The sequence below is a fragment of the Macaca nemestrina genome, chromosome 7 (assembly GCF_043159975.1).
Source record: "Macaca nemestrina isolate mMacNem1 chromosome 7, mMacNem.hap1, whole genome shotgun sequence".
NCBI classification, from domain to species: Eukaryota; Metazoa; Chordata; class Mammalia; order Primates; family Cercopithecidae; genus Macaca; species Macaca nemestrina.
The window spans coordinates 8066876-8079777 of record NC_092131.1 but is presented as its reverse complement, the minus strand read 5'-3'; the positions used below and the strand labels follow the sequence as shown (position 1 = coordinate 8079777).

General features: G+C 45.8%; 1 protein-coding gene across 1 annotated transcript in view; it reads left to right on the top strand.

Annotated features, from left to right (window-relative positions):
* The window catches only part of CYP46A1 (cytochrome P450 family 46 subfamily A member 1), a 43728-nt gene that overhangs the window by 565 nt on the left and 30261 nt on the right, over window positions 1-12902 (top strand). The window contains exons 2-3 of the mRNA XM_011717029.3: window positions 6515-6595; window positions 7213-7294. Of these exons, the coding sequence (XP_011715331.1) occupies window positions 6515-6595; window positions 7213-7294 (163 nt within the window). The remainder of the gene's footprint in view (window positions 1-6514; window positions 6596-7212; window positions 7295-12902) is intronic.

Genomic DNA, 12902 nt, shown 5'->3' with positions numbered 1-12902 from the left:
TAAGCCTAGATTTAAGCCCAGGTCAGCCTGCCTCCAAAGTGGGCGCTGTTAACTTTGAGACTTGGAAAGGGTCAGCCTGGATTGGAGCACGCTGTACTTCAGTCATGTTTCCTTTTGTTTGTATTTCTGTTCTGGGACACCCCATTTGTCTTCTCCTTAGTACTTACAATTCAATTCTTGGTCCCCACCCCCACGCAACTTACACCCCCCGCAACTTGCCACCCCCCCCCAGCTTAGCTTTGTGAAGCTTAAATTAAATGTGTCATTTCCCTGCTCCAAGGGCTTCCCATCACTTGACAACTAAATGCAGTTCTAAATTAAGTCGGCTGCATGGCCCGCGAGGCCCCTGCCGAGCTCTCCGAACCCACTCTCCTCCTTGCTCTTCCCTCTTGCTTTCTCACTACTGCCCCCAGCCTTTCTCCTCCCAACCTCCCCTTCCCCCCCCCCGCAGCTTGCCTCCCTCAGGGTCCTTTTCTCAAGCCTGGGCCTGGCGGGCTTCTTCCTCTGCTCCTCTCAAACAGGCCTCGCCGAGCACCTTGTGTAAAGACCACCCAGCCCCAGACTTCTCAGGGGCCATCACCTCTGAAGTTACCTTCTTTCCACCTGTTGACTGTCTGTTCACTTGTTGACTGTCTGTCTCCCACTCTAGAATGTGAGCCCCGGGAGGACAGGGACACTCGGTGTTCGCTTGTGTATCCCCAGTGCCTGGCATGTTACAGAAGCTCAATAAATATTTGTTGAATGAATGAATAAACAATGGTATTAGACACACTTTTTAAAATCTCAGGACATGAACGTTCTGGAAGGCACCCTTCTCCAGCACAAGCCAGATGTATTGGCATTAGAAGCCTGAATCTCTGCTTGATGGGTTCAGGAAAGATCTCTGTGGCTGGTGACATAGGGAGACAACTGTTCTCCCTTCTGGCTCTTTGCCCTTCTGGTGCTTTCTCTCTTCTTGCTTAGCTCCTCTGCCTTCTACTTTACCTGGATGGTTCTTCTCCCCAGCCTTCCAGGTTTGGCTTCAATGCTAACTCCTCAGGGAGGTTCCTCCTGCTCCCCCCAAAATATTATGTTCATTTTATAAACCCTGAAGTCACTGTAATTTTCCTTTACAGCATAATGTTAATTGGGTAATTATTTGTGCAAGCTCTTGTTAAGTGTCTGTCTTTTCCATGGGCCCCTGTCTGTCTCAGTCACTACTGCGTCCCCGACATGTAGCAGCACACGGTACATGCATAGTAGACACTTGATCAATAGCGATTCAAGGTTGAATGGTGGAAATTTCCCATAAGTTCTGTGATGTACACTATCACCCTCGCAAGTTTTCAGATCAGCCATCAGCACTTAGAATTGAATGAGTTTGGTGCTTATTCTGATAAGTTTCATCGTTACTTGGTCTTCTCATAAACTCAGATGACCTGTTCTGGTCTCTGTGTCTTGAGAAAGCAGAACTTAAATCATCTTTTAAAAATTGAAATGTAACTTGCATTCCATAAAATTTATTCTTAAATGTATGATTCAGTGGTTTTTAGTATATTCACAGCACTGTGCAGCCATCGCCATCAATTTCAGAACTGTTTTGTCACCCCAGAAAGAAACCCTGTACCCATTAGGCATCACTCCTCATTTTCCCCCACCCCTCACAGCCCTACAATCATTAATCTGCTTTCTATCTCTATGGATTTGCCTATTCAGGACATTTCATATAAATGGAATCACACAATATGTGGCCTTTTGTGTCTGGCATCTTTCACTTAGTATAATGTTTCAGAAGTTCATTCATGTGGTAGCATGTGTCCTTACTGCTTTCCTTTTTATGGCTAAATTCTTCCCAAATCTTATACCACAAAGCCTACATGTGACCTGAGTGTGTGGGGTGCGGAGGGAGGAGTGGGAGGAAGATGAATATAATCATGATTGGGCTCTGTATTGTAAGGAGGTGAACTGAACAATGCATATATAAAAAGATTTTGGATTAAAAATTGGTTAGTGGTCAAATATAAAACTGCACTAAATGAAAGTTCTGGAACCTCTTCTAGCAGAAACCCGATGCCTTGGCATTAAAAGGCTAGATCTTTAAACTATGGTTGGCGACACTGTGGTTGACTAGAGATCTGTGTGTTGAGTCCCCAGTAGTGGCATTTGTGCCTGGGAACCCTATGACTTTGCCAGCTGGCAGGCAAGGAACCCTCTCGCTGCAAGAGGCAACTCTTCATCCTCCTCATTCTGCAGGAGGCCCTCCCTGAGTGCTCCTCCTCTGTGCTTTTCTTACCACATCCTACTGCATGGATCCGTGTAACAGCTGAAAACTCAGACCCCCCACACTCAGATCCCACACAAACACTTGTAGCTTCTTTATTTCTCTGTCACTGTTCTAACTTTCCTCATCAGCCCCTACTCTCCTGGTAATGTGGGAGTGGATGTAAACTTGACAATGAAAGGTCTCTCTCTCCCAATTTTTTTTTTTTTTTTTTTTTTGAGACGGAGTCTCGCTCTGTCGCCCAGGTTGGAGTGCAGTGGCCGGATCTCAGCTCACTGCAAGCTCCGCCTCCCGGGTTCACGCCATTCTCCTGCCTCAGCCTCCCGAGTAGCTGGGACTACAGGCGCCCGCCACCTCGCCCGGCTAGTTTTTTGTATTTCTTAATAGAGACGGGGTTTCACCGTGTTAGCCAGGATGGTTTCGATCTCCTGACCTCGTGATCCGCCCGTCTCGGCCTCCCAAAGTGCTGGGATTACAGGCTTGAGCCACCGCGCCCGGCCGTCTCTCCCAATTTTTATTTATTTGGGGATAAATTGACTCCTGGACAGTGCTGGTTCTACTCCTACTTGCCCAGTTGCTGGGGTGAGGCTGTTCAACAAGGAGCAGGGTGGCCAGCCATGGGGGAGCCCCACAGCTGGCTCTGGCAGGTGCTGCATCTGATGGGCTTTGGGTGCCCAACTGAGCACTCACCACCCTGCCCCTCTGGCATGAGCCACAATCATGGCCCCTCACCCTCACACTCTTCCACTACTGCAGCATTCCCTTCATCCCTCTGGGTGACTTCACCGTGGGCTCTCCAGATGGCCTCTGCTCTTTTCACTGGCCAAGGCTTTCTCTGCCCACAGGAGAGCTTGGGTCCCCACTCAGCCAATCATGGTGTTGCTGGAAACTGGATGTGCTGGAGAGGTGTGGGGGGGGCGGGCGGTGGGGGGTTGCCTCTCCTCTCTCCCAGGGCTGCTCTGCCATGTCCAGTCTATCACCAGGGACATGCCAAGTGGGCTTGGCATGCCTGCCAAGATGCTGAGCAACAAGTCCCCATGTCTGGCCATGGTGTCAGCCTTACCTGCTTGTTTCTAACACCTGGGTCTTCCTGCTCTGTTGTTGCCTCCCCAGCGCCCCCTGCAGGTGTCAGAAGGAATGGGTTTTTGTTCCCTTTCTTGCTGGGCCATGGGGACCCCACCCCTCTCTGTGCCGTCTGTCTTCCTGAGATGGCACTCACCTTCCTTCCCATGTGGCACGGAACCCCAGGGGTTAGGGTGGAAGCTCTGGGCCCAGACTCTGTCCTCACTTAAGTGACTAAAAACTGAGAACATTCCCCCAGAATGTGAGCTTTGGGAAGTGAGAGCGAGGACACTAGATTACTCTGGAAATACATCCAGGCATGTGTGATGTCCACAGCCCATCTTCCGGTAAGTTCAAGGCCACTCACCTGGCGTGAGCCTCCACTGCAGGCAGGCGGCCACCCTGCACTTCCTTCCCCAGGGCGTTTATTCGCCTACTCTCCCTGCTTCAGTCCCCATCACCTCCCCCTCCATCCGCACTCTCAGCTTTTATTCTTGCCTCCTACTTCCCTGAGCAAAGGGAGCAGCCGGTGAGTTTCCTTCCTGGGCTCCACTGAGCAGCTGCCCACCTCCCGCCCCAGGCCCACGCGTACCTTCCAGCTGTTCCGGGAGGGTAGCCCAGGCTAACCTGCCCCCTCTGCTCAGCAACCCTGTCCCAGGAGCACCCCCCTCCGCTCCCCCCCACCATCAGCGCTCTTCCTCCTCTTCTACATCATCCCCATTTTTATATAATATGCAAAAATTCAAAGCTTGGAACAAAACCCTTTCCTTCACCCTCACGTTCCCCTGCAGCTGCCACCCCCTATGGTAACCCACCTGGCTGACTGCCTGTCTTTGGGCCTCTCCTTTCTCCCCTCTGGTTCTTTCTGCCCCATACCTCTCCACCAAACTTGCTGGGGGCCAGGTTCCCGGTGATCTCCATGTTGTCGAACCCAGCCATCAGCCCTGGATCCTCGTCTGACCTGGCCCCCAGCAGCCTGGGCAGAGCCGATTTCCCCTCCGCCTTGTCCCGCATCCTCCCCTGACTTCTCACCCACTCTCCTGGCTCTCCTCCCTCCTCCCTAGCGCTCCAGCTCAGGGCACTTGGCTGGCTGTCCCTATGCTCCCAACTTCTCAGTGATGGCTCAGTTCTTGGTCCTCTTCTCTGTCTGCATCCATTACCTTGTGGCCTCATCCAGTCACTGGGCTGGAAATGCCACTTTTCTGCTGTGGGCTCTCAAATTTATGTCTCTGGCCTACAGCCCTTCCCCGGGTTCCAGATCTGAGTGTGTAACTTCCTGCTCAAGAGTCCACCACAAACTTTACTGGTCCCAAGCCAAGCTCCTAATTTCATCTGCTTATCTGAGATTGAGATGATCCTGAGATAAGAAATGAAGTGTAAGTAGTTTAGGAGGTGGGGGATGATCCCAGGTTGAGCAGTAGGAGGGGAGTGGTTAAAGAAGATAAACAAACCAATAAAACAAGTTACCTCTTGGGAAAACTGAGGTGCAATTCCCTGGGAACCCTGGGGACTTGTGTACAGTGCATGCCCAAAGCTACCAAGCTACCCCGGAAGTGGAGGGGCTGAGGTCATTGGTGGAGGGCTTCTCGAAGTGGGTTCATCTCCTGTGGGCAGAGCGAGAGACAGCCCTGGCAAATTGCAGGGGATGGGCACAGTGGCTCTGCCACCCCAACCAGCTCCTCCTCATCTTGGTAGATGTCGGCTCCATCCATTCTTCCAGCAGCCCAGGCCAGAAGCCCAGAGTCATCCTCATACCCCCATAGCCAAACGGCACGTTTCAGTGCTCAGCCTCACAGTGCATTCAGAATCTGATCCCTTCTTGTTGTTGCCTCTGCTGCCCTGCTCTGTTCTGAGCCCTCGTCACCTCTCCTAGTCCCTCCCTGTCACTAGTGTCCCTGCTTCCTCCCCTACCCTGGTTGCTCTCTGCAGTCCTGCAAAACAATCCATTCAAACCCAAGTCAGAGCCCATCTCTGCTCTGCTCAAAACCCTCCGGTGGACCCCAGCTCACCAAAGTCAAGGCAAAAATCTGGACCACAGCCCACAAGGCTCTACGTGACCTGCCCCAAGTCTTGGTGACCCCACCTTGTACTCTGTTTCCCTCAAGTACTCTGCCTGAGCCACACTGTCCAAGCACACTCTGACCTCAGGACCTTGGCACCTGCTGTTCACATTGCCTGGAAGGCTCTTCTCCCGCTTCTTGCAGGTCTCATCTCACAAACCACCCTCTTAGAGGGATATTCCTTGCCCTGCCTGTGTTAACCCATTTATTCCTGAGGTTACAGTTTTTATGAATTTGAAAAATCAGACCTTGGCGATGACCTTGAGCAGCAGGACATACATAACTTCCACAAGCTTAGCATTCCAATAATGGAACACCAGGCATAAATGGGTTTTACACGGACACCCGCACACTCATTCCCCAGCACTTCCTCTTCCCCATACTCTGTTCTCTTTTTCTCCTATCACCCTTGGACGTTGTCTTTATTTGTTTATTTACTCTCCGTCTCTCCCTGGGAGAATGTGATTTTGTTGTCACCCATTGGGGATGCTGCAGTGAGCTCGGTAGGAATAAAGTCATACAGGAGACTTGGTAGGAATAAAGTCATTCCAGGAGTCATGGGCCCCCTGGAATGAGCTTCAGGATGACACTGCATTGGCTTGTTTACAAGTTGGTGAACACAGCAGATTTATATGACCAAACCATCCCTTGCTGAGAAGGGCTTTGGGGAGCCCTGGTACCAGCTGTGCAATTGTGGGTAAATGACTTCACCCTTCCATCTTGGCTGTCCTATGTCCTATACAATATGGTTAATAACGGATTGATCAGCCATATGGGGAGGTTGGAGGGGTGAAGCCTAGCATGGTGCCCAGCATGGTTAGTATTGGGGAATATCTGAGGTGATTCCACACAATATTATCGAGTCCTTTCTATCTGCCAGCCCCCAACTTCTGTGCCAGGGAGACAGGAAAAGAAACCTGTTTCTTCTCCAGGAGGGTCTTTGGAGCTGGTCAGACCTGGGTTTGCATCCTGTCTTTATTCTTACTGCCTGGTGTCCCTGAGCCAGTGCTGTAACCTCCCCATGCCTCGGTCCTCCTGTCTGTGAAGTGGGCCTCGTAATAAGATCTTGTGGGGAAGGGACCGTTCTTTCCTGTTGAATGCTGGTAAGCCTAATGTTTCCCATTTCTTCTAGTTTCCTTCTAGGACACCTCCCCTGCTTTTGGAAAAAGGATGAGGTTGGTGGCCGTGTGCTCCAAGATGTGTTTTTGGATTGGTGGGTTCTCATTTGTCACTTGTTGCCCTTACTCCAGGTTCCCTTGGGGCAGCTCCCCCAACCCAATCCAGCACACAGACTCCCAGCCTCACCTTTCCCTAGACCAGGTTACTCCCAGCCTCAGCAGTTCCTCCCCTGAGTGGAGGCAGGTGAGACTGGCTTGGAAGCCATGCTCTGCCATTCACCCACTGCAGGACCTTAGACCAGCCGTTAGAAGCTCTCTGAGCCTCAGTTTCCTCATCTGTAAAGTGGTTGGGGGGTGTGACTAGGTAAGAGTCATTGTTTGGTGTGACACTTTTTTACATTGTTCAAAGCACTTTCAAAGATGCAAATAATTCGATTCCCAGGACAACCTTTTGGGACGATCAAAGAAGGGATGTTTCCAACCCTATTCCATGGCTGTGGAAACTGAGGCCTGGTGGGGGACGTGACTTGGCAAGTGAGCAACAGGGCAGAACCTTGCCCCCAGGGCTCCTGGGCCCCAGCACAGCACTCTTCTGGTAGCCCTCATTGAGCACCTTCTGGGACGGGACACATCTGTTTCTCTGCTGGGCGGGGTTGGTGATAGTCATACCTCAGTTGGTTGACAGTTTCCTTCGGGTCACTTTGGTTTCCAGGGCTAAGAAGTATGGACCTGTTGTGCGGGTCAACGTCTTCCACAAAACCTCAGTCATCATCACGAGTCCCGAGTCGGTTAAGGTAGGAGGCAGAGTGGTTTCCATGAGGGAGTTCCCTGCCTTTTCTTGGGTTGGGGGAGTGAAGCCAGGTCCCAGAGACTTTGGAGGAATGTTCCAGAGCCAGGCACATTTTGGCTGGTTTCCCAAAGATCCAGAAGGGAATGGCATCTTTCCCTCTAAGCACCCACTGCTTGGGGACTCTTGCAAGCATTGCTGTTTGATGTGGGGAGTAGATGGGGACCTTGCTGTCCCCATTTGGGTTGGAAGTTTTGCCCAACTGGTGCACACATGTTTAGTTTGCCTCTCTTTGCCTCAGTTCCTTCATCTATGAGATGGGAATTATAACCCTAACTCCAGGGCTATGATGAGTTAAAAATTGATCAATTTATTTAACAAATAAAATGTCAAAACCTCCTTAAATAGTGCTTACTATGTACTTTTTTATGCACTTCACAATTAGTGACTCATTTAATCCTCATAGGAGTAGGGACTCTTATTAGTCCTTTGGCCAACATGGTGAAACCCTGTCTCTACTAAAAATACAAAAATTAGCTGGGCATGGTGGCAGGTGCCTGTAATCCCAGCTACTCGGGAGACTGAGGCAGGAGAATTAGTTGAACCCAGGAGGTGGAGGTTGCAGTGAGCAGAGATCGCACCATGGCACTCCAGCCTGGGTGACAAAAGTGAAACTCCATCTCAAAAAAAAAGGGCCAAGCACAGTGGCTCACGCCTGTAATCCCATCACTTTGGGAGGCCGAGGCAGGTGGATCACCTGAGGTCAGGAGTTCGAGACCAGCCTGGCCAACATGATGAAACCCCATCTCTACTAAAAATACAAAAATTAGCTGGGCGTCGTGATGCATGCCTGTAATCCCAGCTACTTGGGAGGCTGAGGCAGGAGACTCGCTTGAACCCAGGAGGTGGATGTTGCAGTGAGCCAAGACTGCACCACTGCACTCCAGCCTGGGCAACAAGAGTGAAACTCTATCTCAAAAAAAAATTGATATAATACTCAAAAAAAAAAAAAAAAAAAGACAGCTTAACATTCCTAGCTACTTGGGAGGCTGAGGCAAGAGAATCACTTGAACCCGAGAGGCATTCCCACAGCACTCCTGCCTGGGTGGCAGAGTGAGACTCCATCTCCAAAAAAGAGAAAAAAAAAAAAAAAGAAATGAAATGAGGAAACCAAGGCAGGTGATATTATCTATCATGTCTGCCATGAAGGTTCTAAGAATGGGCTTCTGCTATGGAGTTAGCAGAAGTGGGCTCAACTCTGGGCTCTGCCACCAACTGGCTGTGGGACCTTGGACATGTTGCTTCATCATTCTGGGCCTCCGTTTCCTCATCTGTGAAATAGGGATGGTGCCTCTGTTACAGGATGGTTGTAATAATAGAACTAAAATAATATAAATGAGCCATCTAGCCCCTGCCTGGCACACAGCGATTGCTCAATAAACAATGATGCATTTTTTTCTTACTGTGGGTGTGCAGCAGACGTGTGGGGCAATTCTCTGCAACGGAGGGTGGCTGTAGTGACTCTGAGAGGGATAAAATACAACTTAGGTTCAAGACCAGGAGACAGGTTGAATGAATAACCAGGAATCTCTAGTAGAATGTTAAAAATGATTTTTAATAAAAAATTTAATTTCAAACATAGACACAGTTTAAGACTTGCTAAAGCATGCTACCAAAAAGCATGCACAAAGACTTTTGTGATGCTTAATGAGAAAAGAAGTTTAAAGATATATATTGATATAGTGAATTATACTGATTGATATTCAAATGTTAAACCAACCTTGCATTCCTGGTCATGATAAATTATCTTTTAATTACTCTTAGATTCAATTTACTAATATTTTGTTAAGAGTTTTTGTTTCTATGTTTATTTGATTCTTGTAATGTCTTTGACTAGTTTTGATATCAGGTTAATACTGACCTCATAGGATAAGTTGGGAAGTGATAACTTCCTCCTCTATTTTTTGTAAAAGTTTGTATGGGAGTGATGTTATTTCTTCTTTTAATATTTGATAGAATTCACCAGTGAAGTCGTGTGGGCCTGGAGTTTTCTTCGAGGGAAATTTTAATTTTTTTTAAGTTACAAATTTAATTTTTTTACATTGTATGTTTTAAAGTTTAAATTGTGATAAAATGTACATAACAAAATTTACCATTTTTAGGTGTAGAGTTCAGCAGCATTAAAGACATTCACATTGTTGTACATCCATCACTGCCATCCATCTCCAGAACTTTTTCTTTTTCTTTTTTTCTTTTTTTTTTTTTTTTTGAGACGGAGTTTCACTCTTGTTGCCCAGGCTGGAGTGCAATGGTGCGATCTCGGCTCACCTCCACCTCCACCTCCTGGGTTCAAGTGATTCTTCTGCCTCAGCCTCCCAAGTAGCTGGGAATACAGGCATGAGCCACCACCCTGGCTAATTTTGTATTTTTAGTAGACACAGGGTTTCTCCATATTGGTCAGGCTGGTCTTGAACTCCCGACCTCAGGTGACCCACCCACCTCAGCCTCCCAAAGTGCTGGGATTACAAGCATGAGCCACCGTGCCTGGCCATCTCCAGAACTTTTTCATCTTCCCTAACTGAAACTCTGTATCCATTAAACAATAACTCCCCATTTCCCTCCCCTCAGACCCTGGAAACCACTATTCTGCCTTCTGTCTCTGTGAATTGGACTACTCTATGTGCTTCATACAGGTGTAATCATATGGCATTTGTCCTTTTGCATCTGACTTATTTCATTTAGCATAATGTTTTCAAAGTTAATTAATCTTGTAGCATGTTTCAGGATTTCCTTCTCTAGTTGACATATGGCATTCAGATTTTGTGTTTTCTTGAGTTTGATAATTCATGTATTTCAGGAGATTTGTTCACTTCACATAATTGCTTAAATTATTGGCATAAAGTTCTTTATAAGATTTTCTTCTTTTTTTTTTGTCTGTAGGATCTGTGATATGTTCCCTCTCTCATTCCTGAGGTAGTGATTTGGGTTTTCTTTTTTTTTTTTTTTGATCAGTTCACCAAAAGGTTTATCAATTTTATTCATTTTTCCAAAAAAGTAGATTTTGGTTTTATTGGTTTTCTTCATTGTTTGTCTATCTTCTATTTCATTGATTTCTCCTCCTCTTTTTTTTTTTTTTTTTTTTTTTGTTGTTGTTGAGATGGAGTCTTGCTGTCGCCCAGGCTGGAGTGCAGTGGCGTGATGTCAGCTTACTACAACCTCTGCCTCCCAGGTTCAAGTGATTCACCTACCTCAGCCTCCCGACTAGCTGGGATTACAGGTGCCCACCACTGCACCCAGCTAATTTTTATTTTTTTAGTAGAGATGGGGTTTCACCATGTTGGCCAGGCTGGTCTCGAACTCCTGGCCTCAAGTGATTCACCTGCCTCAGCCTCCTAAAGTGTTGGGATTACAGGCGTGAGCCACCACCCCCAGCCAATTTCTCCTTTTTCTTATTTCCTTTCTGTATTCACTTTGGGTTTAATTTGTTCTTGTTCTGATTTTTAGGATGGAGTTTAAACAATTGATTTCTGTTCTGTTTAAACATTTTTTCTATTCTAATGTAAGCATTCAGAGCTATACATTTCCTTCTAAGCACTGCTTTAGCACAAATTTACCACAAATTTTGATGTTTTATTTTCATTTGGTTCAAAATATTTTCTAATTTCCCTTGTGATTTATTCTTTGAACCATGGATTATTTGGATATATGTTATTTAATTTTTAAATATTAGGAAATATTCTAGATATCTTTCTGTTATTGATTTCTAATTTAATTCTGTAAAGTCAGAGAGAATACTCATCATCATGATTTCAGTCCTTTTAAATTAATTGAAATTTGTTTTATGGCCCAGCATATGGTTCATCAAAGTGAATGTTAATGAACCCTTAAAAAGAGTGTGTATTGTGTTACTGTTGAATAAAGGGTTTTAGAAATGTCGATTAGGTCAATTTGGTCAATAGTGTTATTCAAATCTTTTAAATCCTTTCTAATTTTCTGTCTACTTGTTCTAGTGGCAGGGCAAGGAATGTTGAACCCTTCAGAATCATAGATTTATTTATTTCTACTTTCAGTTCTATTAATTTTGCTTCCTGTATTTTGAAGTTATGTTATCAGGTGTGTACACGTTTAGGATGGATTTGACATTTGATCATGTTTATGATGAATTGACTCTTTTATCCTTAGAAATGTTCGTCTTTATTCTTAATAACATTCTTTACTCTAAGTATATTTTGTATACTTTAAGCCATTCCAGCTTTATTATTATTATTATTCTTTTGAGAAGGAGTTTTGCTCCTGTTGCCCAGGCTGGAGTGCAATGGCGTGATCTTGGCTCACTGCAACGTCCGCCTCCCAGGTTCAAGCAATTCTCCTGCCTCAGCCTCCCAACTAGCTAGGACTACAGGTGCCCACCACCATACCCAGCTAATTTTTGTATTTTTAGTAGAGATGGAGTTTCACCATGTTGGCCAGTCTGGTCTTGAATTCCTGACCTCAAGTGATCTGCCCACCTCAGCCTTTCAACGTGCTGGGATTGCAGGCATGAGCCACTGTGCCCAGCCTCCATTCCAGCTTTCTTATGCTTAGTGTTCCATGGTATATCTTTTTCTATTATATTACTTTTAACCTATCTGCATTTTTATATTTAAAGTGGGTTTCTTATAGATAGCACATAGTTGATTCTTGCTGTTTTATACAGTCTGACAATCTCTGCCTTTAATTAGAGTGCTTAGGTCATTTACATTTACTGTAATTATTGATATGACTGTGTTTAAATCTACCATGTTACTGTTTGTCCCACCTGTTGTTTGTTCCCTATTCCTCCTTTCCTGCCTTCTTTTGGATTAAGTATGCTTTAGTATTCTGTTTCATCTCTACTATTGTCTTGTTGATTGATTGATTGAGACAGGATCTCACTCTGTTCCCCAGGTTTCATAGCTCATCACAGCCTCAAACTCCTGGGCTCGAGCAATCCTCCCACCTCAGCCTCCTGAGTAACTGGGACTACCACCATGCCCAGCTAACCACTGTTATCTTATTGGTTCCTTTTCTCTCTTCCTTAGTGGTTTTCATAGGGTTTATAATTTCATCTTTAACTTATATAAATATATCTTCAAATAATATTATACCACTTCATCTCTGTCTACTGTTAAGATTTTTCTCTTTATCACTGATATCAGTAATTGATTATGATCTGCCTTGGTGTACTTTATTTGCTGTACTTTTCTTTGTGTTAATTCTATTTGGGATCCTTTGAATTTCTTAGATATGTGGGTTCCATGATCATATTAGTAATAGATGTTTTATAGTTCTTATCTACTAGTTCTATCATTCCATTATCTGGGCCTAGGTATAGGTCATAATATCCTGCTTTGTGGCATGTCTAATGATTTTTTATTGGATACTGGACATTGTGAATTTTACACTTTTGGGCACTAGATTTTGTTATATTCCTTTAAGATTGTTTGACTTCATTCTGAGAGATGATAAAGTTACTTGCAGATCAGTTTGATCCTTTCCAGGCTTGCTTTAAGGCTTTTATAAGGGTGGGTCTAGAGTAGACTTTTACTTGAGAGCTAGTTTAGCCCCACTGCTAAGGAGTGACCATTCTGGGGCCT